This window comes from Alexandromys fortis, unplaced genomic scaffold (assembly GCF_014885135.2).
Source record: "Alexandromys fortis isolate MF-2015 unplaced genomic scaffold, M_Fortis_MF-2015_v1.1 scaffold_36, whole genome shotgun sequence".
Classification (NCBI taxonomy): Eukaryota; Metazoa; Chordata; class Mammalia; order Rodentia; family Cricetidae; genus Alexandromys; species Alexandromys fortis.
Window position 1 is genome coordinate 8,862,136 of NW_026067915.1, and position 25,830 is coordinate 8,887,965.

At 42.8% G+C, this 25,830-nt stretch overlaps 1 protein-coding gene across 5 annotated transcripts in view; it reads left to right on the top strand.

Annotated features, from left to right (window-relative positions):
- Window positions 1-25,830, top strand: part of Ip6k1 (inositol hexakisphosphate kinase 1) — a 41,497-nt gene that overhangs the window by 6,242 nt on the left and 9,425 nt on the right. For 2 of the 5 annotated variants that reach the window (XM_050139266.1, XM_050139270.1), the window contains exons 2-3: window positions 15,901-16,248; window positions 21,853-22,063. In XM_050139266.1, the coding sequence (XP_049995223.1) occupies window positions 16,026-16,248; window positions 21,853-22,063 (434 nt within the window). In that variant the 5' untranslated portion in view covers window positions 15,901-16,025. Of the gene's footprint in view, window positions 1-2,299; window positions 2,443-14,695; window positions 14,713-15,900; window positions 16,249-21,852; window positions 22,064-25,830 lie in introns of those variants that run through there. The other 3 variants (XM_050139267.1, XM_050139269.1, XM_050139268.1) reach the window with 3 other exon arrangements.

Consider the following 25,830-nt stretch of genomic DNA (forward strand, 5'->3'; position numbering starts at 1 on the left):
AATTTCTGACCCCTTTATAAAAGTTTTATTTGTAGAGTTATTCCTGTTCATTATATGAAAGAGGGGGAAAATAGGCTAGGAGATTGGGGCTAGGACTGGACTGCTTGTCTCTGAAGGAGACTTTTCCATTTTATTTGTTTTATGTATTGCAGGGAGGGGGGAGTGCCTGTGCTGTGGTGTGCACTTGGAGGTCAGAAGACAACTTTGCAGGAGTCAGTTCTAGTGGTTGAACTCAAGTTATCAAGTGTCTGTCTGCTTGACCATCTCACTGCCCACTGTCGCTCCTTACCCCAGGCTCTCCTGCCTCTTTGAACTTCCTGATCCTCCTGCCTCTGCCTCCCTACAATTAGAGGTGTGCACCATCATGCCTGACCAGACTACACTCTTCAGGTCTAAAATTTGTCAGTCATGTAAGAGCACCTTGCAGTTGATAAATATCTGGATGTATTATGATTGAGTGAGAACAGCCATTAAGCAATATTCTAAAGCCAAAAACTCATAATGATAGTACTGGTAGAGATGTGGAAAAATTGGAGACCTTACATACCCCACTAATGGGAATGGAACAGAGTGCAGCAACTTTGGAAAATTGTATGACAATCCTCCCTCCCTTTTCTCTCCTTCTTCCTCTGCCCTCCCCTCTCCTTCCCTCCCTCTCTGTGTAGCTCAGCTGGCTCTGAATTCATAATTCTGCTGAATTCTGGGACAAGAGGCATTTGCCACTGTGTTTAGCTTTAGACCATTCTTTAACTGATTGCAAATATTTATAGCATCAGCATTAATAACAAAAGAGGGATGAAGAGATGGCTCTGCAGTTGAGAGCTCTTGCTGTTCTTACAGAGGACCTAAGTTGGGTTCCTAGCACCCAAGTCAGGCAGTTTGCAGTAATCTGTAACTCTAGCTTTGACATCTGGGGCTTCGCAGGCACCCACCCACCTTCTACATACACATGGTTAAAACAACTCTTAATAGCAAAAGAGGGAAACAACCCGAAACATATGATGCGTAGATAAGTAAAATGTGTTCATGAAGTGGATGTTACTCAAAAAGGAAAGGGGGCTGGCTGTGGTGGTGCACACTTTTAATTTAAGCACACAGGAGACAGGCAGAGGTAGATGGATTTCTGAGAGTTTGAGGCCAGCCTGGTCTACAGAGTGAGTTCCAGGACAGCCAGAGCTATATAACAGAGGGACTTTGTATCTTATAAAATCAAGTAAAAAGATATTGGTATGTATTATATTCGAGCGTCAGAAATGTGTAGAGTTTAAAAATCCATGTATAAAAGTTCGTATTTGTGTGATTCTATTTCTAGGCAATATCCAGAACAAATCATTTTGTAAAGACAGCAAGTAGATCTGTGGTTGCTTAGGGCCTCCAGGTGGTGGTAAGCGTAGGGAAGTAATAACAAAAGGGTAGAGTATTTCTTTTTGATATAATTAAATGTTTTAAAGTTGTGGTGATAGTTGCATGTTGTCTCAAACCATGAGTTGTACACTATAATGGTGAATTGTGCAATGTGAGTCATCTCAATAAAGCTGTTATTTAAAACATGGAGTGGCTGAGGCTGAGACTGCTAATTGGGTAAAGGGTTTTGCCACCAAGCTCATGACTCAAGTTTTATCCCAGGACCAATTGGTGAAAGGAAAATCTGACCCTTGCAAGTTATCCTCTAGCCTCCACAGCTGTACTGGAGCATGTGTGCGCACACACAATATGCAGATCAAAAATGTCATTTAAAAATTGTTAAAGAAAAAATATTTAAATATATACTTACTAGTAAATGAGAAAAATAAACTGTGATTTCACTTTTAGTATTTTCGTGTATAAGCAGAATATTTTGCTGTTTTTTGAGACAGGGCCTCCTCACTCTGTAGCCCAGCTGGCCTGAAACTCACTATGTTGCTCAGACTAGCCTTCAACTCATGGCGGTCCTCCTACCTCAGACTCTTGTATTCTGGTTACAGGTATACATCACAATGCCTGTCTGGTTTGGTTTTTGAAACAACATCTTTGCTCTGTAGCCTGTATGGCTTTTAACTTGTTCCAGTATTATACAGGATGGTTTCACAGCCCTAAGAAATCCTCTGAAAACTTGTTCAGCTTTCCCCTACCCTCGGCAACTATTTGGCCGGTTTTGTTTTGTTTTGTTTTAACTGTCTTTATAGTTTTGCCTTTTCACAATGTATAGTTGGATAGTTGGAAACAGATATATGTTTACATATGTGTATATATGTGTATATGTATATGTACATATATATGTGTGTGTGCGTCCTCATTAGTTTTTATTTTTTTTAAACAGGTTATCATATAGTCTGGGCTGGTTTTCAACTTGCTCTGTAGCTGAGCATGACCTTGAACTTCCACCCTAAGTGCTATTACAGATTTGTACTATTGTGCTCAGTTACAGTGTTGGGAATGGAACTAGGGTTTCATGTGTTTTAGGTAAGTACTCTATCACATGAGCTATATCTCAGTTCCTGTGTCCATTTTAGGTAGACTTCATTTACTTACTGATGTGCATCAATTTCTCTGTCGTTAAAGTGGATTTTTAACTTTGTTTGTTTGTTGAATAGGGTTTCTCTGTTTCAGCTCTGGCTGTCCTGGAACTTGTTTTGTGGACCAGGCTGGCCTCAAATTCACCAAGATCTGCCTGCCTCTGCCTTTTGAGTGCTGCAGTTAAAGGCACTTTGTTAATGCATTAATTATCCTATAATGTCTGTGCTACCACCATCTGGTTTTTAACCTTTTTTTTTAACTTAATATTTTTAAGTATAACATTATAATTAGAGGTATAGCTTTTGGTTTTTTTGAGACAGGGTCTCACTATATAGCTCTGACTGTCCTGGAACTCACTATGTAGATCAGGCTGGCCTAACCATGAACTCACAGAGATTGCCTGTTTTTTGCCTCCCAAGTGCTAGGATTAAAGATTTTCCCTTTAATCTAGGATTAAAGTGCCCGCCAAAGAGGCATAACTTTTTAGTAGAGCAGACTAATTTTTTTTTTCTGGTCATGAATGATTGTGAGCTATCATGTGGATGATGAGAACCAAACCTGAGGCCTCTGCAAGAACAAGTGTTCTTAACCAGTGAGCCAAGCCAATAGCCCTTTGTTTTGTTTTCTGAGATAGGATGTCTTGTAGCTTAGACTCTATGTAGTCAAGGATAACTTTGACCTTCTGAGCCTCTTGCCTTTACCTCTTGAGTGCTGGATGTATAATTTTATACCACCATGCTCAATTTTATGCTATGCTGGGGGACAAACTTAGGCCCTTGTAAATGATAGCAAATAGTTTACCAGTTGAACTACAGCCTGATCCTAGGTTTAGATATTATCAGTGTCTTATTGCCTATGGAGACCTTTTCAGCTGATTTTGTTAGGAAGGTTTTACTTGAGTATGGATGTTACTAGAAGTTTTTTGAGAGTTTTAGTCCCTCCCCCCAGTTTCTGAAAAGAATGAAGATAGAACTACCATATGACCCAGGTATAGTACTCCTGCAGCACCCAAGAGTCTTGTGTCTGACAGATAGCTGTGCATTTGTCTATTGTGGTACCATGTACAATAACCAAGATGTGTTGAATCAACCTGACGGTCCATCAACAGTTGGACCAATAAGAAGGCGGTATATGTGCACAATAGAGTTTTATTCAGTCATGAAGAAGGAAATTATATAGAGAAACACTTTCTTGAAAGATGAGGAGGAGGAGGAGTTGTATCAATTGCATGGCAGATGGATGGAATCAGAGAGCATCATGGTAAGGGAAATTAACTGAATTCAGAAAGACAAATACTGTGTGCTTCTTCATAGCAGAGTTTTGTGTTTTTTATTTTATTTTTTAATTAATTAATTTTATTTTTTGCTTTTTGTTTTTTGTTTTTCAAGACAGGGTTTATATGCATAGCACTGGCTGCCCTGGGACTATCTCTATAGACCAGGCTGGCTTCAAACTGGAGATCTGCCTGCCTCTGCCCACCTGCCACCACTGCCTGGCCAGAATTTTTATTTTTAACAGGTATTTAAATTAAAACATGACAATAGTAGGTAGATTATTTAGACACAGGAAAGGGATAATTAGAATGGGTAAAGGCACAAGAGAGGCTAATTCAGGTTGAATATGAACAGAGCTCATGATGTGCATGTATGAAAATATAATGAAACCCATCATTTTGTGTAATGAGTATATACTAAAAAAGTCCCAGAAGATTATATTACCATCCTTGCCAAACACAAGCCATAATGTGAGGGTTTCTGGGGTACCATTCTTTCTTTAGATGAAATAGTGAATTGTAGACATTTTTTAGAGTGAAGAATTTGTAATTGTTGCCCTCAGTTCCTATTTTTACTTTTTTTGTTGTTATTTAAAGATAAGGTCTCAACATGCTCAGGTTGTCCTTGAACTCACTGGGGAGCTGAGGGGCATTTTGAACTTTTGATCTTTGGTCTCTACTTGGAAGTGCTAAAATCACAGGCATGTGCCACTCCCTGACTTGCCTTCAGTGTTTAGAGGACGGCTGTACCTGCACAGAGAGGGGATACGCTGGGTTAAATGCATCATGCTCCTTCCCTCACTCCTGTGGCCTGGTTCCCTGTAGTGTGAAAAAGCCCGAAAAGATGTGTTGTCTCCAGTTTTGGGGTTCCCACATCGTTTTGCAGGAGTAGTAAACCGAGCAAGTGACCTGTAGTGTGTGCTGCCTGTAAATGACCCCACTTCTCCACGCTAGATCCTTCCTTCCTTCCTTCCTTCCTTCCTTCCTTCCTTCCTTAATATTTTATTTTTATGTGCTTTGGTGTTTTGCCTACATGTATGTCTGTGTGAGGGTGTCAAATCCCCTGGAACTGGAGTTACAGGCAGTTGTGAGTTGCCATTGTGTGTGCTGAGAATTGAGCCCAGGTCCTCTAAGAGCAGCCAGTGTTCTTAACATCTGTAACATCTCTCCAGCCCCCCTTCCCCCCCTTTTTTGTTTTTGTTTGTTTTTTTGAGACAGGGTTTCTGTTTATAGCCCTGGTTGCTCTGGAACAGACCAGCCTTGAACTCAGAGATCCGCCTGCCACTGCCTCCAGTGCTGGGACTAAAGGTGTGCGCCACCACTGCCTGGCTAGAACCTGTTCTTAACACTTTTTTTCAGCAACCAGACAAGGAAAATAATGTTTAAAGTATTTCTTAGCTGTGGACCCTTACTTGGCAAGTCATTTCCCTCTGGTACCTGTTGGAGATACCTGCTTTCCCTACCTCATAGAGCTTGTCTGGTAAAAGACAGGGTCAAGCTTCCTTCAGTTATTTGGAACTTTCCTGGAGATCGAACCTAGGCTTTCAGTATGCTCTGTAGGCTTTGTACACTGAGCTGTATCTCCAGTTCTGACAGGGTCTCACTAGCTGTCTAGGTTGTGTAGCCGGGTAGGTCTTGAATTTGTGGTTTTCCTGACTCAGCTGGGATTACAGGCCTACTCTACTATGCTAGGTTTTGATGATTTTTGGTATTTTAAATACCAAAAGTGCAAGTAAAGTTAAAAGGAGCTTGTTTTCATTAGCACAGAAAATAGACATGAGTACCAGGAAGTTTCTAATCTATCTGGAAATAAGATATATGATTGTATTAGATATTTCATGAGTGTCTCCCAAGAAAATCCTGACCTTGGTGAGCATTAAAATGAAAAGTTTTTTCCTTTTTCTTTTAAGACAGGGTCTTTGTTTTGTTTTGGTAACCCTACCTGTCCTGGAATTTTCTACATAGATCCGACTAGCTTTGAACTCAGAGATCCACCTGCCTCTGCCTCTTGAGAGTGCTGGGATTAAAGGTATCTGTCACTGTACTTGGCTAATTTTAGATTTTTATTTGTCTTAATTTCTTTTTTATTTTGGTGTGGGAATTGACCTCAGTTAAAGGTCTTGCCCATTCTAGACCAGTGTTCTATGCTGAGCTAAATCCAGCCAACTGTGAATATATATAAATAAATAAGTATAAGAAATTGGAGTAATGAGGGACTAGTGAGCAGTAGAGAGAACTCAAGAAAAGAATTGAGAAACTACATTTGGGAATGGGTAGGTGTCTGTGGTTCATAGGGCTCATAAATATGCTTATGGAAGACCACATTCCTAGGCTGAAGTCTTGTTAGATGGGACACAGCTTTGTCTAACTAGATGGCAGAGAAAATCATTGTGGGGTTGTGTTGGCAGAACATGTTAGAAATCGACATCCTAGAACTTAGTGGGTAGATTCCATTTACAAGGAAATGTATCACCAAAAGCACTATACTGTGAAGTTCTTGGGTGAGGTGTTAGAGGAAGCTGCTGGCCTCTGTGATGCATCGTGGGAGTCAGAACAGCTGTGGTTGGGCTCTAGGAAAGCTGGCTAAGTGGTGGGGCCTGGTGAGAGTTGCATAATGGAACTGGGATGAAGAGCTTTTTCTTTTTGCATTAGTATTTTTTAATGTCTGCTGACAAAGCTTAATAAAAGCTAGCAAGGGAAAATAAAGATTTCATCTCTGTTTTTTGTCAAGTAGGCAGTGGGGGGTGGGTTTGGAGCTAAATTTATTGGAAACTGGTAAACTGCTAGTTGTTACATCAACAAACATTTTTCTGAATAGAGGTGATGATTACTACCAGATCCCCAGCCCCCTTATTTTTGAGGACAGGGTTCCACTATTTAACACAGCCTGTCCTTGAACTCAGTCTTCTTGCTTTAGCCTTCTGAGGGCTGGAATTACAAGTGTGTGTAACTGTGCCCAACTCTAGTTTGTTTCTTTAACGCTGTGTTGATTTAAGCTGCTATATTATTCTAACCTAGGTTAAACTGTGTTTTGATTTTTCTCATCATAGGTATGTTTGAGTTATTTTAAAACTTCATGGGGGCTGGAGAGATGGCTCAGTGGTTAAGAGCATTGCCTGCTCTTCCAAAGGTCCTGAGTTCAATTCCCAGCAACCACATGGTGGCTCACAACCATCTGTAAGGAGGTCTGGCGCCCTCTTCTGGCCTTCAGGCATACAGACAGAATATTGTATACATAATAAATAAATAAATATAAAAAAAAAACTTCATTTAAGGCCTGGCCTTGGTGGCACATCTTTAATCTTGGCCCTCAGGAGGCAAAAGTAGGCAGTTCTCTGAGTTCAAGGCCAGCCTGGTCTATAGAGTGAGTTCCAGGACAGCCAGGGGTACACTGAGAAACCCTGTCTCATTAAAAACAAAATAAAACAAAGCAAAAACCCCAAAAAACTAAAACCCTTCACTTACTCTATATTTTGTGTGTGCGTACTCATGCATAGATGCTTCTGTGCCTATTTGGGTGAAGGCCAGAGGACAGCGTTAGGTTCATTTCTTCAGATGATGTTTGCATTCTTTTTTGAGATAGAGTTCTTAACTGTCCTGGAACTCACCAAGTAGGTGAGGCTGGATGACCAGCAAGCCTCAAGGATCTACTTATTTCTCCCTTCTCAGTGCTAGGAACACATATCACTATGCCCATTTATTATTCTTTCAATTGTTGTTTTGAGACGTGGTCTTAACCTTGTGTCTTTGACTAGCTTCAGACTCAACAGAGATCTGCCTTGTAGGAGTAGAGTTAAAGACCTGTACCACCACACCTAGAGCCTAGGAATATAAAATATACTTATATTCCTCTTTTTTTTTTTTTTTTTTTTTTTTGAGAAAGGATTTCACTATATAGGCCTTGGCTGTCGTCAAGCTCACAGAGATCTTCCTGCCTTTTTCTCTCAGGGCTGGGAATAAAAATGTGGGCCACCATGCTTAGTTCATTTATTTATTTATTTTTTAAATGTAGGTTTAGAGGCTGGAGAGAGACGGCTTAGTGGCCAAGAGCACCTAGTGCTCTTACAAAGGTCCTGGATTCACTTTCTACCTACTTAGAGCCATGTGTAACTTAGTTGTAGGGGATCTGATGCCCTCTATAGGCAAAACATCCATACACATAAAGAGTAAGATTTTCAAGTGTGGGTTCAAGAGCTTGCAGAAGTGACTCTGTATTTAAGAGCATATACTGCATCTCTGTGAGTTCAAGGCCAGCCTGATCTATAGAGCAAGTTCCAGGACAGCCAAGGCTACACTGAGAAACCCTGTCTCCAAAAAACCAAACAAAAGAGCATATACTGCTTTTTCTGATTACTTGAACTTGAGTCTTAGCACCCGTATCAGGTGACTTACAGCCACTTGTAGCCCCAGCTCTAGGGGAGTCTGGTGCCTCTGGCCTCTGTAGGCACCTGCACTCATTTGTGCGTCCTCACACGTGGACACACACGTACATAATTAACAGTAAAATTGAGTTTTTATTAAAAATTTTAGACTGTTTATGGGTGTTTTGCTGTTGTTAATTGTGTGCACTGTGTGTGTATATGCAGAGATCAGAAGGTGTTGAAGCCTCTGAAACTGGAGTTACAGGTGGGTGTAAGCCATCATCTGGGTTTTTGGAGTCAAACCTGGGTCCTCTGGAAGAGCAGCCAGTCCTAACAGCTGAACCATCTCTCCAGTCCCGAAAGTTGATGTTTTGTTTTCGTTATTACTGTATATGTTTGTGCATGCATATGCGTATCGTGGCCACATGTGGCTGTCAGAGGACAACTGTGAGGGTCTGCTCTCTACTGTGGGTGCTGGGAATGAACCTGAGTCATCCAGCTGCCCTGAAGGTGTTGTAGTTGCTGTGTCTTCTTGTTGACCCAGTGGTAAGCAGTTCTTTTTGTTTTTGTTAGTTTTGTTTTTCACTTTGTATCCTTGGCTGGTATATAACTCACTATGTAGATCAGGCTGACCTCGAACTCACAGAGATCCACCTGCCTCTGCCACTCAAGTGCTGGAATCAACAGAGTGTACCACCATGCCTGGATAATTTCTAGCAGTTCTTAGAAGTCATGTAATGCCATTCATATAACTTTATAATTTCACCTAGAAATTTTATAGTTTAAGTCTTTACATTTAGGTGTTTATCTTGAATTAATTTTGTGTGTTGAGATTGGAGATGTGGTTCATTTTTGTCTCCTTGTGGATTTCAGGTTGTGCAAGAATTGCTAACATTTATGTAAAGGCTTGCCGTCTTCCTATGCTTTTTTGCTGATTTTTATTTTTCTTTTGAGGCAGGATCTCACTCTATAGTCCTGGCTGGCCTAGAAATTGATATGTAAACCATGGTGGCCTCAGAATCACAATGATCTGATTGCCTTTGCATTCCAAGTTTTAGGATTAAAGGGTATGCCTCTACACCCAGGTCAATTAATAATTAAAAAAATAGTTTAAACTAGATGGTGGTATCCCACACCTTTACTCCCAGCACTAGGGAGGGAGAGACAGGTGGATCTCTGAGTTTGAGGCCAGCCTGGTCGAGAGAGAGTTCCAGGCCAGCCAGGGTCACATAGTGACATCTTGTCTCAATAATAATAACAGTAATAATGGTGGGTGTTGTATCCATTTGTAGTCCTAGCTACTTGGAAGACAGAGGCAGGAGAGTTGTTGAAGTACAAATTCACAGCTGCCCTGGGTAATATTCAGACCCTATCTGAGAAAAGAAACAAGTCATTCCTTTAAAAGAATGTCATAACCTGTCATAATACTTTACAGCCTAAGTGATACAGTTAGTTACTTTGCTGTGCTAGGGATTGATCACAGACTCACACATGCCAGGCATGTACTTTGCCCACTGAGCAACATTACCTCTAGCGCTGAAGCATTTTGTTCTAAAAGAAGTAATAGAAATGCTAGATTTATGAACCAATTTTTGGTGCAGTTTGCAAATTTGCCTGTAAAATATGAAGACACCAAAGATGCTTCAGTTAATAAAAAGCACTGCCTAGCAAATGCAAGTGGTTAATCTGAGACCATATAAAATAAGACGGGCAGTGGTGATGTGCGCCTTTAATCTCAGCACTCAGGAGGCAGAGACAGTGGGATCTTTGAGTTCGAGGCCAGCCTGGTCTACAAAGTGAGTTCCAACACAGCCAGAGTTTAACAGTGAAACCCTGTCTTGAAAAACAAAAACAAACAAAAACCCAAAAAGTATGTTGACCGCAGAATTCTGAGCTTAGAGTGCAAGCCTGCTGCTCTTGAGACTGTAGGTCTGTCTGAGCAATGTGGGGACCAGGTATTGCCTTGCAATGCCATGGAGACTGTTTTCCTGGTTCTTAAAATACCCTGACCTTGTTTGCAACCAAAGCTCATCACAGTTTCTCTTTGTTTGCCAGGACTTTTTATTCACTGCCACTTTCTAGGCTTGTGTTATTGAATTAAATCAGACAAGAAAAACAAAAGTGAAAACACCCAAAAGAAAAACTCCCAACCATTTACTTTGTGTTTCCTAAGTTTGGTTCAATAGGATCTTTATGTAGCTCCTTGTTTAAAATGTATTTTGTTATAGCTTTTGTTCTTTATGCTATTCTTCTCTGGCTACATTTAAACTTGTTTTTGATTCACTTATCTTTTATAGTCTGCACAGAATTTCATATTCTCTTTTCTTTGGAATTTTGTCACATAGCCAATATACTTTGTTCTTTGAAAAGCCATTTTACCTTTTTGTTCTGTTTTTGGTAGAGATAGGTGATTGTCTATACTCTTAGCTCTCAGGAGTCTGGGGTAGGAGGAATTGTCCCTTGGTTCAAGGCCAGCGGGGCTTGGTTACAGACTTAAGACCCTGCCTGAAACAAAACAAGTGTTTTGCTGTTGTCTTTTTTATTTTATTTTATTATTGAGATCAGGTCTTACTGTATAGCCCTATAACCATGGCTGACCTGGAACTCACTATGTAGACCAGGATGGGCTCCAATCCACAGAGATCTGCCTGTTTCTGCCTCCAAGTGCTGAGATTAATTAGGAATGTGCCACCAAGCCAGGCAATAAAGCATAATACTAAAAGCAAAAAACCATTTTTACTCCTCTATAACATTTTTTCATGTTATATACTTATTCTCTTGTATACAACTGTTTATGCTTTATAAATATACACATTTTATCACTTCTCAGCCTGTGAGCTGTGACCACATGTATAAATATGTTTGTTTATTTAGCTATATTTATTATGAAACTATCCTATGCCAGGAATTTCTTTGCATACTTAGAAAAGTATGTAATGAAAAAAATAGACTTACCTTCATGAAGCTAGCCCTATAATAACAAGTAATAGACAATAGATGTCTTCCGTGTGTAATATGTAGAATAGGAGATAAAAAGCCATGAGAAAGCCGTTGGGGTGCAGATCAGTGGCTAGAGTGCTTGCCTAGCATATGTAGCTCTGACTTTAGTCTCTGGTATCACCAGTTCCCCTTTCCCCACCCAACCCAGAGCAAACAAAATCACACTTAAATGAAAAGCAGAATGCAGGTAGGTTACAGGTAAGTTGGCAAGGTAAGGGTGGATCTTACTATGACAGAGTAGTCAACAACTTCCTTTTCTTTTTCTTTTGGTTTTTCAAGACAGGGTTTCTAAGTAGCTATGGAGCCTGTCCTAGAACTCGCTCTGTAGATCAGACTGGCCTGGAACTCCCAGAGATCCACCTGCCTCTACCTCCTGAGTGCTGGGATTAAAGGTGTGCGCCACTATAACCAAGCGACTTTCTTTAGTAATAAGGATTGAGCGTAAGGTCTTGTGTATGCTAGACAAGTTCTCTATCACTGAGGTATATCCCCAGCTCTCTACCCCTGGTTTAAGATGAGGTTCTTATATTTCTCTGGTTAACTTTGAATTTATGGTACAAATGAAGATGATTTCTGATCCTGCTGCCTCAACCTCCTGGGTGCTGGAATTACAGGCATGTGCCACCATGCCTGGATTATATAAATAGGACTCCTTAAATTCTAGGCAGGCACTCTGAATGAACTGCAACTCAGCCCCCTCCAGTCCTTTATAAAAATTATGTGCATGTCATATATGTGTGTATGTGTTGAGTATGGGCACATGTGTTCATATTATGGTGCTTGTGTAGAGGTTAAGAGAAGTTAGATTACAATGTCTTGCATTGGTCCTACCTTCTACCTTGGTTTTTGTTTGTTTGTTTTTTCCCCCTGAGACAGGGTTTCTCTGAGTAAGAGTCCTAGTTGTCCTGGAACTCGCTTTGTATACCAGACTGGCCTCGAACTCACTGAGATCTGCCTGCCTCTGCCTCCTGAGTGCTGGGATTAAAATTGTATGCCGCCACAGCCCAGCCCCTTCTAATCTTGCTTGAGACAGCTTCTCTTTTTTTTGTTTGTTGTTGTGTACACCCAGCTAGTTGGCCCACCCTGGCCTGGGAGCTCCCAGCGGTTCTCCTGCCTGCCATCTTTCTTGCTGGGCCCTATTAGGAGCACTGGGGTCCCAGGCACATGCCGCTTCACCCTCTAAACCATCTCCCCAGCATACCTCTAGCTGCTTTTGAAGTTTTTGTTTAAAAAAAAAGTTGGTCGGTGTGTGTCTGTGTGTGGGGCGCTTGGAGAGTAGGTTCAGCAGTTAAGAGCATTGGTGAGTCCTCCAGAAATCCTGAGTTCAGTTCCCAGCAACCACACAGTAGCTCACAATCATCTGTAATGGGATCTGATGCCCTCTTCTCTCTGATGCTATCTTCAGAGAGAAAAAAGGTCTTGGTAGCTAGGTGGTGGTGATACATGACTTTAAACACAGTGCTTGGGAGGCAGAAGCAGGAAGATCTCTGAGTTTGAGGCCAGCCTGGTCTACAAAGCCAGGACTGTTTTGAGAAACCACCTTGAAAAAAACAGAAAGAGAAAGGGGAAAAAAAAAGGCCCTAGTAAACTGCCCAGTGATCTCAAATTTGATATCCTTCTGCCTCAGCCTCCCCAGTGTTGGCATTAAGGCCCTAACACTGCATGTGCCACCATGCCAAACAGTTTAAAGACTTTAAATTTTAAAAAATTTATTGTGTCAATGTATGATGGGGTGGGGACATGCCACAGAGAAGGAAAGAGAGAGAGTGTGTGTGTGTGTGTGAGAGAGTGTGTGTGTGTGTGTGTGAGTGAAGAGGTCAGCTCTGGTGGGTTCCCTTCTTCAACCTTTATGTGGTTTCTGGTATTAAATACAGGTTGTCAAGCTTGTGCAATAAACACTTTACCCACTGAGCTATCTTGCCCAGTTCGAAGATTTAAAAAGTGATTTCTTTATGTGTGTGGGTATGTGCACATGAATGCAGGTTGCATTGTAGATCAGAGGTGTCAGATCCTCATGGAGCTGGACTTACAAGCAGTTGTGAGCCACATGACCTGAATGCTGGGATTCTCCAGTTCTTCGCAAGAACAGTATACATGCTTAACTGCCGAGCCATATTAGTTCCCCAGTTCAAAAACTTGAAGACAGTAGGGGAGTTAAACTTGGAGAGTGTTTTGGGTAAAGGGAGTGGCTAGTGCTAATAAGTCTTGGGTGTTTGAGGAACAGCATGGAGACCACGGCTAGAATGAGTTAATAAGCAAATACAAGAGGGGTAGGATATAAAGTATGAAACTGGGGGGAGGGAATGACTGTCTCATGGCTCTGGTTAGGTATAGTAAATTGTGCTTTTATTCTGTGTGAGGTGGAAGCCATTGCACTATTTTATTTATTTATTTTTTTAGTGTTTTGGTTTTAGCCAGGGTTTCTCTTTGTAACAGTCCTAGATATCCTGGAACTCGCTCTGAAGACCAGGCTGGCTTTAACTCAGAGATCTGTCTGCCTCTGCTTCCCAAGTGCTAGAGTTAAAAGGAGTGGAATTACCACCACTAATTGCAGCATTTTCAATATAGAACTCACATGGTTTTTTTGTTTGTTTGTTTGTTTTGAGACAGGGTTTCTCTGTGTCACAACCCTCTTGTAGACCAGGCTGGCCTCAAACTCAGAGAGATCTGCCTGCCTCTGCCTCCCAAGTGCTGGGATTAAAGATGTGTGCTTCCATCGCCCAGCTGAACTCATGTGGTCTTACTCCTATTCTACTATAGTAACTAGGATTGCTGTTTTGAGAATGAGCCATCTGAAAGGCCACAGTATGGTCCAAACCGTTTAAAAGGAGGTAATGACCATACCAGGAGTGTGGCACTGGAAGTCAGAAGCCATTGAGACCTGATGCTCTCTGAAGGGATCCAGGAGGAGCGCCTCATGGAAGGCGAGTAAGAACCCCTGTAACAACTGAGTTGAGAAGGGACAGACTGCAGTTACAGAGGGTTTTAGGAAAGGGAGATGAGCTCTGTTTTGTTCCTGGTTGTTGAAATAAGAGCGGCGGGGCTGCATCCCCAGCACCCTGGCCGCCTGGCTAGCTTATGCCCGAAATAACAACACACAAACTGTATTCATTTAAACACTGCTTGACCCATTTCTATCTAGCCTCTTCTAGGCTAATTCTCACATATTAATTTAGCCCATTTCTAATCATCTGTGTAAGCACCCCAAGGTCCGCTTACCGGGAAGATTCTAGCCTATGTCCATCCTGGGTCGGAGGAGCTTCATTGCGTGCATCTGCCTGGGAGAGCGGAGCATGCCTCTCTGTCTGAGGCGTCTGGCTCTGAGAGGAGCTGCATTACTTCTGACCTCACTTCCTCTTCCTCCCAGCATTCTCTTCTGTTTACTCCACCCACCTATGTTCTAACCAATAAAATGGGCCAAGCCAGTTTCTTTATTAGCCAATGATCTTCCTCCATCACCTGGTGAATAAGCTGGTGGGGTGTGTGTCTGGTGTTGAGCAAAAGAGAACAGAGGCCTGAGTCTTGAGACTGCAAACCTGGGAGAGTCGGCGATGGACCCTTAGAGCAGATTGAAAAAGGAAGGTGAGGAGAGTGGTGTTTAGGGACAGATGAAGGGAAAATACCAAGGAAGTTTAACAGTTCTTTTCCACCTCCTGGAGCAGTGGTTCTCAGGTCGCAACCCATTTAAGGGGTTTAAAGACCCTTTCACAGGGATTATCTAAGACCATCTGCATATCAGATATTTATTTACATTACAATTCATAACGGTAGCAAATTACAGGTATGAAGTAGCCAGGAAAAAAATTTTGTGGTTGGTGGTTATCAAGACTTGAGGAACTGTATTGAAGGGTCAAAGTTTTAGGAAGGCAAAAACCACTGTCCAAGAGGATTGTGATGTAATTATAGTCCTCTTGGGAACCAGTGCTTTTCTTATAATATATACTGATGGTGGCGCACGCCTTTAATCCTAGCACTCGGTATTAAAAAAACTAAAAAAAGATGAAAACACACACACACACAAACACACAAAAAACTGGTTTCAAATTCAGTGTGGATGATGGAAGTCTGTGCTCTGTAGGTGGGTCAATGATGACCATGGTTGCACAGCAGTGGGATTGCATTTAATGTCACTGAGTTGTGCACTTAATGGACAGACTGCAAACAAAACCCATGTCTTTCTCTTGACTCAGGATGAGACCCTGAACAGAACATACTGTTACTGTTTTTTTTAAAAATATTTATTTATTTATTATGTATACAATATTCTGTCTGTGTGTATGCCTGCAGACCAGAAGAGGGCACCAGACCCCATTACAGATGGTTGTGAGCCACCATGTGGTTGCTGGGAATTGAACTCAGGACCTTTGGAAGAGCAGGCAATGCTCTTAACCACTGAGCCATCTCTCCAGCCCCCTGTTACTGTTTTTTCTGATCCTTTTTATTTATTTTTCTTTTGGTTTTTTTGAGACAGGGTTTCTCTGTAGCTTTGGAGCCTGTCCTGGATCTAGCTCTTGTAGACCAGGCTAGCCTCGAACTCACAGAGATCTGCCTGCCTCTGGGCTTAAAGGCGTGCGCCTCCACCGCCCGGCCTGTAGGGGAGTTTATGTACACAGGATAGTGGGTGGAGGAGACCAATGCTGCATCACTTAACAAAGTTCTCATCTGCCTGTTACCTTCCAGTAGTGTGCATGATGGGGGCACACAGCAGGAAACACTGACTTGCCAGGTGTTTCGATTTCCTTTCTTGATTCTCTATCTTCTTTTTCTTAGGACAGAACAATAAGCTAAGCAGACTCTGACCATTGGCCTTCCACTAGCCAGAATCAACCTAGCACTCATTTTGTGGTCCATGAGCTGCATCGTCTGCCATCAGTGTGCAACTGGCCCCCAACGCAATGTGTGTTTGTCAAACCATGGAAGTGGGGCAGTATGGCAAGAACGCAAGTCGGGCTGGAGACCGAGGAGTCCTCCTGGAGCCCTTCATCCATCAGGTGGGCGGACACAGCAGCATGATGCGGTACGACGATCACACTGTGTGCAAACCTCTCATCTCCCGGGAACAGCGCTTCTACGAGTCTCTCCCTCCTGAAATGAAAGAATTCACCCCTGAATACAAAGGTTAGTCAGTGTTCTTTTTGAGAGACTAGCAACCTTTGACTGACAGGCTTTGGCTCAGTTGTCCTTGTTTTGTTTACCCTGTGATGTGGTTGTAGTTCTCTGTTATCTCAATTTTGTTAGGCAAAATTAGAAACTAAAATTATCAGGTTTTTAGATTATGAAAATTGAATTGATAGTAAAGCTAAGAAAAATTGATAGCAGGAAGACCCACTGGTAGAGAAAAGCCTATTGTCAAGAAGTCTCTTGTTTGCCACACAGGGGAGAAGGGGGCAGTTCTTTGGTCCTAAGGAGTATAGAGGCATACTTTGCAGACTTTAAAGTGATTGGACAGCTGACAAGGGCATGGTGTGGTGCTGTGTCTGTGTGTGCTGGAGAAATATGTTTATGGAGTATTCTGGAGCCCTGAAATTTTTAACATTTGAAGCTGTTTTAAGATAAGAGCTAATTTTGTAGAACACAGAGAACCCCATGACTTGGAGTCAGGCCACTTTAACGTCTCATCTTTGCACTCTGTGTGTACATTAATTTATGATCTGGTCAGGTTTTTTTGAGGGGGGGCAGGGTGGTTTGGTTTTTCAAGATAGGGTTTAGCTGTAGCTTTTTGAAGCCTGTCCTGGAACTAGCTCTGTAAAACAGGCTGGCCTCGAACTCACAGAGATCCGCCTGCCTCTGCCTCCCTAGTGCTGGAATTAAAAGTTTGTACCATCACCGCCTGGCTGTGTTTTTTTTTAAGTAATTAATTATTTTTTTCCATGATATTTATTGAGCTCTACATTTTTCTCTGCTCCCCTCCCTGCCTTTCCCCTCCCTGCTTTAATCCTCCCCCAAGGTCCCCATGCTCCCAATTTACTCAGGAATCTTGTCTTTTTCTGCTTTCTACTTCCCATGTAGATTATATCTGTGTAAGTCTCTCTTATGTCCTCATTGTTGTCTGAGTTCTCTGGGATTGTTGGTTTGTAGGCTGGCTTTCTTTGCTTTATGTTTAAAAACCACCTATGAGTGAGTACATATGAAAGTTGTCTTTCTATGTCTGGGTTACCTCACTCAAAATAATGTTTTCTAGCTCCATCCATTTTCCTGCAAAATTCAAGCTGTTATTTTCTTCTGCTGTGTAGTACTCCATTGTGTAAATGTACCACATTTTCCTTATCCATTCTTTGATTGAGGGACATTTAGGTTGTTTCCAGGTTCTGGCTATGGCAAACAAAGCTGCTATGAACATAGTTGAGCACATGTCCTTGTGGCACGATTGAGCATCCTTTGGATATATACCCAAAAGTGGTATTATTGGATCTTGAGGAGGGTTGTTTCCTGATTTTCTGAGAAATCGCAACACTGACATCCAAAGGGGTTGTGCCAGCTTGCATTCCCACCAGCAATGCATAAAACAAAATTTAAAGCAGAACATTTATTTGTATGGTGTAGACACTCTTGTGTCATGGCATACAGAGGGCAGCTTTGAGGAACTGCTTCTCTCCTGCTGCCACACAGGTTCCAGGAGTTGAGATCATGCCATCAAACCTGGCCACAGGTGCCTTCACTCGCTGAACTACCTCAGACGCCTCTTGAAAATTTTTGATGAGGGCTGGAGAGATGGCTTGATGCTTACGAGTTCTTGCTGCTCTTTTAGAGGACCTCGGTTCAATTCCCAGATTCAGAAGATCTGACACCCTCTTTTGGCCTTTGTGGGTACTGCATGCATGTGGTATATAGACATGCACTCAGGCACAAACACATACATAAAATAAAATAAAATAAAATAAACTGGCGGGTTAGCACATTCATGTTGCTTCCATCTTTTGACTATTATAAATAATGCAGTCGCATACAAAGATCTGAGTCCTGCTCAGAACTGAGACCTGCTTGGTTCTGATGTGCATACTTAAGATTGTGTGCAGGTCTATATTTACCTTTTTTGGTTTTTGGTGGTGGTGGTGGTGTTTTTTTTTTTTTTTTTTTTGGTGGTTTTTCGAGACAGGGTTTCTCTGTAGCTCTGGTGCCTGTCCTGGAACTAGCTCTTGTAGACCAGGCTGGCCTCAAAATCCCAGAGATCCGCCTGCCTCTGCCTCCCGAGTGCTGGGATTAAAGGCATGCACCACTGCCTGGCGTGGTGGTGGTTTTTTTTTTAACAGTACCGGGGATTGAATGAAGGACTTTGAATGGACTAGCTGAAAACTCTATCACTGAATCATATCTCTGTTCTGTCCTTTGTTTTCCCTCTCTGTTGAAATAGGAGCGGCGGGGCTGCGTCCCCAGCACCCCAGCCGCCTGCTAGCTTATGCCCGAAATAACAACACACAAACTGTATTCATTTAAAGACTGCTTGGCCCATTTCTATCTAGCCTCTTCTAGGCTAATTCTCACATATTAATTTAGCCCATTTCTAATCATCTGTGTAAGCACCCCAAGGTCCGCTTACCGGGAAGATTCTAGCCTACGTCCATCTTGGGTCGGAGCTGCCTGGGAGAGCAAAGCAGGGCCTCTGCTCCAGAGAGCAGAGCTGTAGGGTCTTTCCAGGAGCAGAGCAGAGTCTGAGCTCACTTCCTCTTCCTCCCAGCATCCTATTCTGTTTACTCCTCCCATCTTCCTCCTGTTTACTCCTCCCACCTATGTTTTAACCTATCAGGGCAAGCAGTTTCTTTATTTAATTAACCAATGAAATCAACAGATTGATATATGACACTCCCACATCACCTCTCTTTTTCTCTCTCTCTCTCTCTTTCGAGACAGGGTTTCTCTGTGTAGCTTTGGAGCCTGTCCTGGAACTAGCTCTTGTAGACCAGACTGGCCTCGAACTCACAGGGATCTGCCTGCCTCTGCCTCCCAAGTACTGAGATTAAAGGCGAGTGCCACTACCACCCGGCTTCCTTTGTTTGGTTTTTGAGAATGCTAGGATGCATTCTGCTAGCTGATCTATATCTTTAGAGCCTGGTTTTTAAGACTATCCCAGTTTGGGGCTTTATGATGGCAGTTTGTTTTTACCTCTGTGTTTACTTATACATTGGATTGTGTTTCTTCGTGTCTGCAACTCTCCACACCCCTCAGACACTCGTTGATCATCCTTTGCTAAATGCTCTGTTTTGGAGACATCATTTGCAATTATAGAACCTTAATTTAGTTTCTTCACAGTACTTCTTGAAATCTGTAATTGTTTTGTACATGTTTATTTACTTGTCAAAAGCAAAAGCTAAAGATAGATGTGGAAGGAAGTGTCTTCCTCATGACAGAGGCATCCATGACTTCCTTCTTTCATACCAAGGACTGAGATAGGTCGTCTGCGCTCGTCCATGTCTTTTTTTTTTTTTTTTTTTTTTTTGGTTTTTCAAGACAGGGTTTCTCTGTGGGTTTTGGAGCCTGTCCTGGAACTAGCTCTTGTAGACCAGGCTGGTCTCGAACTCACAGAGATCTGCCTGCCTCTGCCTCTGGGAGTGCTGGGATTAAAGGCGTGCGCCACCACCGCCATGTCTTGTCAGCACTTTACTGGGAGTGCTGGCCTGTACAGGTCCATCTGAATTGGAAAGGAAAATGTAAAACTGCATTTGCAACAAACATTCAGCTAAAGTATTACTTGAACAAAGGATTCAGAAAATCAGTGTCCCGGAAATTTCTTAGGGGATTCCTTGAAGATACATTTTAACTACACAAAGAATAAATCAAGATGGGAAAACTAGAGACTGATAGAAAGAATGATTCTTCTCTGGAAGTGTGTGATAGTGCTGGGGACAGTCAAGGTTAGAGTGTGAGGGAACTCCTAGAATATAAGACTGTAGACTGGAGGGTGTTCAACCATGAACCAATTCAAAAGGCAGTGGTGACAGCTTGCCCGAGAGACAGTCATATAATACACATGGACAGGTTGTACATGTGAAACCTGAGGAGTGAGCGTGAGCAAGATGTAAGATGTAAGGAGGAAGTATCCTTTCCTTTGATTTTGGAAGGATTTTTCTTCTACGAGGACGCAGAGCTGGCCTAGAAAAGGAAATGAGTGGAAGAGAACACTTGTGGTTGGCGTATTGACGTGCTGTAGTGCGTCTCACTCTTTGCAGATTATGGGGCCAGTTGTGTACAGCAAGAGGGTAAAAGTAGACATGTAGTTGATGGGCATGATCCAGGTAGGATATGAAAATTCTGCAGAGAGCAGCTTTATTGTTGGGTTTTCATTCTTAAAAAAACTTCATTATATTTCTGGGTATTGTTTCTGTTTTATCTCTTTTGGTAATGATCTGGAAGAAACAGATTGGTTGACAAGTGGCAGAGATGCTGGAGAGGTGGCTCGGCAGTTGAGCAGCTCTTTCCTGCAGACCCAGGCTTGGTTCCCATTACATCATGAAGGCTCACGCCTGCCTGGAACTCCAATTCCAGGGGGTTCCATGCCCTGTCCTGGCTTTGTGTGATACATGTACACATATGTAAGCAAAATACGTAAAAACTAAAAGTACAAGTTGGGAAGTGGTGGTGCATACATTTAATCCTAGCCCTTGGGAAGCAGAAGCAGATGGATCTCTGGGACCTGTGGTTGGAAGAGGCCAGAGTTACATAGTGAGAGTTAAAAGGAGACATGGTTGAGGGTTGAGCACAGCTGTAACCCTCACACTTGGGAAGCAGAGGCTGGAAGAACAGTTTAAGGCTATCATCCACTTCATAGTGCGTTTGAGGTCCACCTGGGCTACCCAACGAAAATGAAGCAATGAGAGAGAAGAAATTGCTCCATGAGATATAGCAGGAAAACACAGAAAGGTATTTCACCATAGAGATTCCAGGGTAGACTCTAGGAAAGCACTGTGTTCAGGGTGGGAAAGAAATACTTCATATGAGCGCTGTCTTGGAGACAGTTTGTTTCTTCAGTTACACTGTTGAGGCAGAAGGAAAACAGATCTATTGATGTCACTGACAAGGGTGGGATCATCTTAAAGCTGTTGAATAGAAAGAGGGTTAAAATTTTTTCATAAAGTGTCTTTTGGAAAAACACAGGGTTTCTTTGTGTAGCTCTGGCTGTTCTGGAACTCTGTAGACCAGGCTGGCCTTGAATTCACAGAGATCCACCTGCCTCTACCTTTTGAGTACTGGGTCTAAAGGTGTGCGCCAACAACCACACTTTGAAAAATATTTTTTGCTTTATACGCGTATGAGTGTTGCTGTGTATGTTGTCTGTGTACCGCATGCATCCCTGGTGCCTATGGAGAGGTGGAGGTGGGATTAGATCCCCTGGGGCCGAAGTTAACAGATGGTTGTGAGCTGCCACCATGTGAGTGCCGGGTACTCTGAAAGAGCAGCAATTGCTTTTGACTGCTGAGCCATGTCCTTGCCCTCTAGAGCATTAAAATTTGTCTGGTTCAATGTCACCTAGAGATTCTTTGTGAGTGGTACAGAAGTCGATAACTGAAAGCAGAAGGGAGAAGTAAAAGAGTAGAAAATAGTTACAGATTTATCCTCAAAGGTAAGCAGCAGATAGAGGATAAAGATGGTTGTCTGTCTTTGCTGCAAACTGGATGTCTGCTGGCTATTATCCCTAGAGGATTTACAGTTCAGTCAGAAGAGGTGATGGCCTACACAGACCCCCACCAGTGGTGGTATTTGTTAACCAGCTGCTTTTTCTCCCAACAGGTGTGGTTTCTGTCTGTTTTGAGGGAGACAGTGATGGTTACATCAACTTGGTAGCCTACCCTTACGTGGAGAGTGAGACTGTAGAGCAAGATGACACACCAGAACGGGAGCAACCTCGGCGTAAACACTCCCGCCGGAGCCTGCATCGGTCAGGCAGTGGTAGTGACCACAAGGAGGAGAAAGCCAGCCTGTCCTTTGAGACCTTTGAGAGGTAAGTGGATAGTATGCAGAGCTATTGGCACATGTTAGATCCTAATGATACACACAGGATAGTGTTGGAGTCCTGACACATGATGAGAAAGGAGTTCTCAACAATAGGATGGTGGGCTGGGGGTGACTGGTGTTCATGGGGCCACTCCCGCAGATATGGCGTCCTTTATGGTCCTCCACCATGGTGAGTATGGCTAAACCCAGTGAGACTGAAGCTCTGTCAGCACTTTAGAAGCAGGGATACCCTATGCTAATGGCGATAGATTATTTAGCTTTCATACTCAGAAGTCAGAAGTTGAATTGCACCGACCGCTACTTTCTTGCTTTACAGGATGTCTGAGTGTGGAGTGGTGATAGTTCATACGGACTAGGGAGTACCCTAGTGGCTTTTTATTAACATTGGGAATTGATTTTTTTCAGGCTTATGTCTCTCTTTTTCCTTTTTCTTTTTGTTTGGTTTGTCTTGTATTTTGAGACAGGGTTTCTCTGTGCAACAACTTTAGCTGTTCTGGACTTGCTCTGTAGACGAGACTGGATTATGTCTCTATTTCATGCAAGCATTAGTTAATTTCTACTGGGCTGTGTATAATCCAAAGGATAGACAATAAAGTGTTGACAATCGAAGCATGGTGATGCCTGCTTGTAATCCTAGCACTCAGAAAACTGAGGCAAGAGGATCATTGTGTGTTTGAACACAGCCTGTGTTGTGTAACAAGTTCTAGAATAACAAGTTAGGAAAGAAAAAAGGGGGCGGGGGGATTTAAGTGTCCTTCCTGCACTTCTGGAAGAACCAAGTTTGTTTTTTTTTGTTTTGTTTTGTTTTCCGAGACAGGGTTTCTCTGTAGCTTTAGATCCTGTCCTGGAACTAGCTCTTGTAGACCAGGCTGGCCTCAAACTCACAGAGATCTGCCTACCTCTGCCTCCCGAGTGCTGGGGTTAAAGGTGTGCACCACCACCGCCTGGCTGGGAAGTGGGCTTTTCTTTTTGTCTTTTTGTTTGTTTGTTTTTTTAAAGATTTATTTTATATATACAACTGCTCTGTCTACATGTACCCCTGCAGGCCAGAAGAGGACATCAGATTTTTATTACAGATGGTTGTAAGCTAGGAATTGAACTCAGGACCTCTGGAAGATCAGTCAGTGCTCTTAACTGCTGAGCCATCTCTCTAGGCCCATAAGGGAGTTTTTAGATGGGGCAGTAAACATTTCATCCCTGGCATCAGATCACTTCACTGGCACATGCTGTCTACATGAGCTCCCAGAGGCTTGTTCAGGGACCAGGGCAGTCCAGTCTCCTTACTTTGGCTTTAAGAGGTCCTCTTCATGTTCATACTGAACCTTTTGTGCTTGTTTCTCCCCTGACCTTTGGGCTATGTCTACATCTGTGTTCAAGGAGAGGGCTGCACATCCATACCCTAGTTGAGATACATGTCTTGGTGTTGGATATTCTGAGGGCTTCTGTCTGCAGTGCAAGAGCACTTCCTTGATTTCATCTCCACCATCCACAGGGGCTTCCTACTGACCAACTACTGTGGGGCCTGAGTCAAGCATTTGGGTGACAGAACATTCCAGTCAGTAGCTAGCAACTGACAACTCTCATTTAGCACTTTTTAGAGGGGGAGTTGTTCTCCAAGGTGAGAGCATTTGCTTTATGACTCATGGGTGAAAAGCCAGTGAATGTAGTAGATTTAGCATCAGGGTCTGCTGTCAAGGTGTCAGCTCTGTCTGTATTGACTGGGCTCTATCTGGCCTGTTAGCAGAGATTCTGAGTCATAGCAAAGGTGGACATCACTCACGAGGGCCAGGACTATGACTCCAGAGGTAATGCCAAGTACTACAGGGCTCCATCCAGACCTGTAGCTTGTCTGGGTTTACTTGGCAAGTGTTTGCTAGAGTGGACTGCGTCTGCTCTTGGGAAGTGGGGCACAGGTAACAGGCATTGTTGGACTCCTGTCGTTTAGTTCAGGAAAAATAGTATCCCAGATGCTTGGTGCTCAGAGGAGGGGCAGCATTTTCAGTACACACTAGACTGTTGGTGGTGTGTGTCATCCACAGTTGGAGAGAAGGCCAGCATTTCTGGATGGTAACATCTGCAATTGCAGTGGTGCTCTGCCCCTGCTGCATGCCACAGACTTGCGCTACAGTCTCTAGAGTGTATGGCTTCACTAGCAGGGAGCTTTTGTGAACGCGTGAGTGTGAAAAGTTATATTGCCAGGCTTGTCTGGACCTCACTATGTAACCTTGAGCTTCTCCATCCTCCTCCCCCTATCTCCTGTCAGGATTACAGGCATGCATTACCATGCCTGGTAGGGATCGAGCCCATGGCCTTATGGTAGGCAAGCCCTCTACTGACTAAAGTACAGCTTTAGCCCTTGCTTGTAGTTGATTTGAATATATACCTAAATGGGAAATTACAGTCAAATAATCTTCTTTAACTCCAGGAGTTTTTTTTCAGGCACCACTCCCCATTTGTGTGTGTATGTGTGTGGGTGGGTGGGTGTGCATGTGAGTGTGAATGCATTTGGAGGCCAGAGGTGACATCAGAAATCATTCTTAACCACTCTTCTACCTTATTCATCGAGGAGTGTCTCTCAGATTCAGAGCTCACTAGTTCACCAGTATGGTTAGTCTTGATGCTCATACTCAGCTTGCTCTGGGGATCCCCTGTGTATTAGTCAGAATTCTCTGGAAGAACAGAACTAATAGAACTGGTGTGTGTGTGTATGTGTGTGTGTAACACACACACACATATAACATATGTTTATATATATGGCGATTTATTAGAGTAGCTTACCAAATGTGGTCCAGCCGCTCCAACAATGGCTATCTACCAATAGAAAGTTAGAGACTCCAGTAATTGTTTAGTCCATGAGTCCATGTGTCTCAGTTTGTCTTCACTATATGCCAGAATCCTGAAGTAGGCTCTGATGCCAGTGAAGTAATGAAGTTGTCAGCTAGAGTGAGGGTAAGCAGGCATAGAGCAAAAGCTTCCTTCTTCCATGTCCTTTATATAGGTTCCCAGCAGACAGTCCAGGCCTGATTAAAAGTGGATCTTCCCACTTAAAATGATTTAAAAACAGTCCCTCACGGGTGTACCTGGCTGCTTAGGTTTATAGTTCATTTCAGATACAGTCAGATTGACAATCAAGAATAGCCATCACATCTTGTCTTTGTCTTCTGAAGGTTGGAATTCCAGCCTAGGTACTGCACTCAACCAGCCTAACGCAGCTCTGGGATCCAAACCCCAGTTCTCTCACTTGTGTGGTGAGTGTTTTAACACTGAACCATCTTTTTCGTTTGTTTTGTGTTTCAAGACAGGGTTCCTCTGTGTAGTTCTGGCTGTCCTGGAACTAGCTTTGTAGACCTGGCTGACCTCAAACTCACAGAGATCCTCTTGCCTCTGCTTCCTTAGTGCTGGGATTAAAGTTATGTGCCACCACCGCCTGGCTAATAACTTGAGCCATCTTTACCGCTAAGCCAATCCTGTTTTTTAAGTAGGATTTTCTCTGTGTTGTCCATGCTCTTCTGGTCTCAGACTTCCTGTGCTCAAGCAATTCTGCCACATTAGTCTCCTGAGCGTCTGGGACTTCTGGCTCTGTACCTGTCCTGTGCAGACACCAAAGTACTTTTTTAGGGGCTGTACTTGTTCATATTCGAACCAGCAGTGTACAAGGAAGGGCTTCAGCTTCTTTACATTCTGCATGGCACTTGTTCTAGTTTCTTCTCTTTTTTTGAAGATTTATTTATATTTTATTATTTTGGATATATA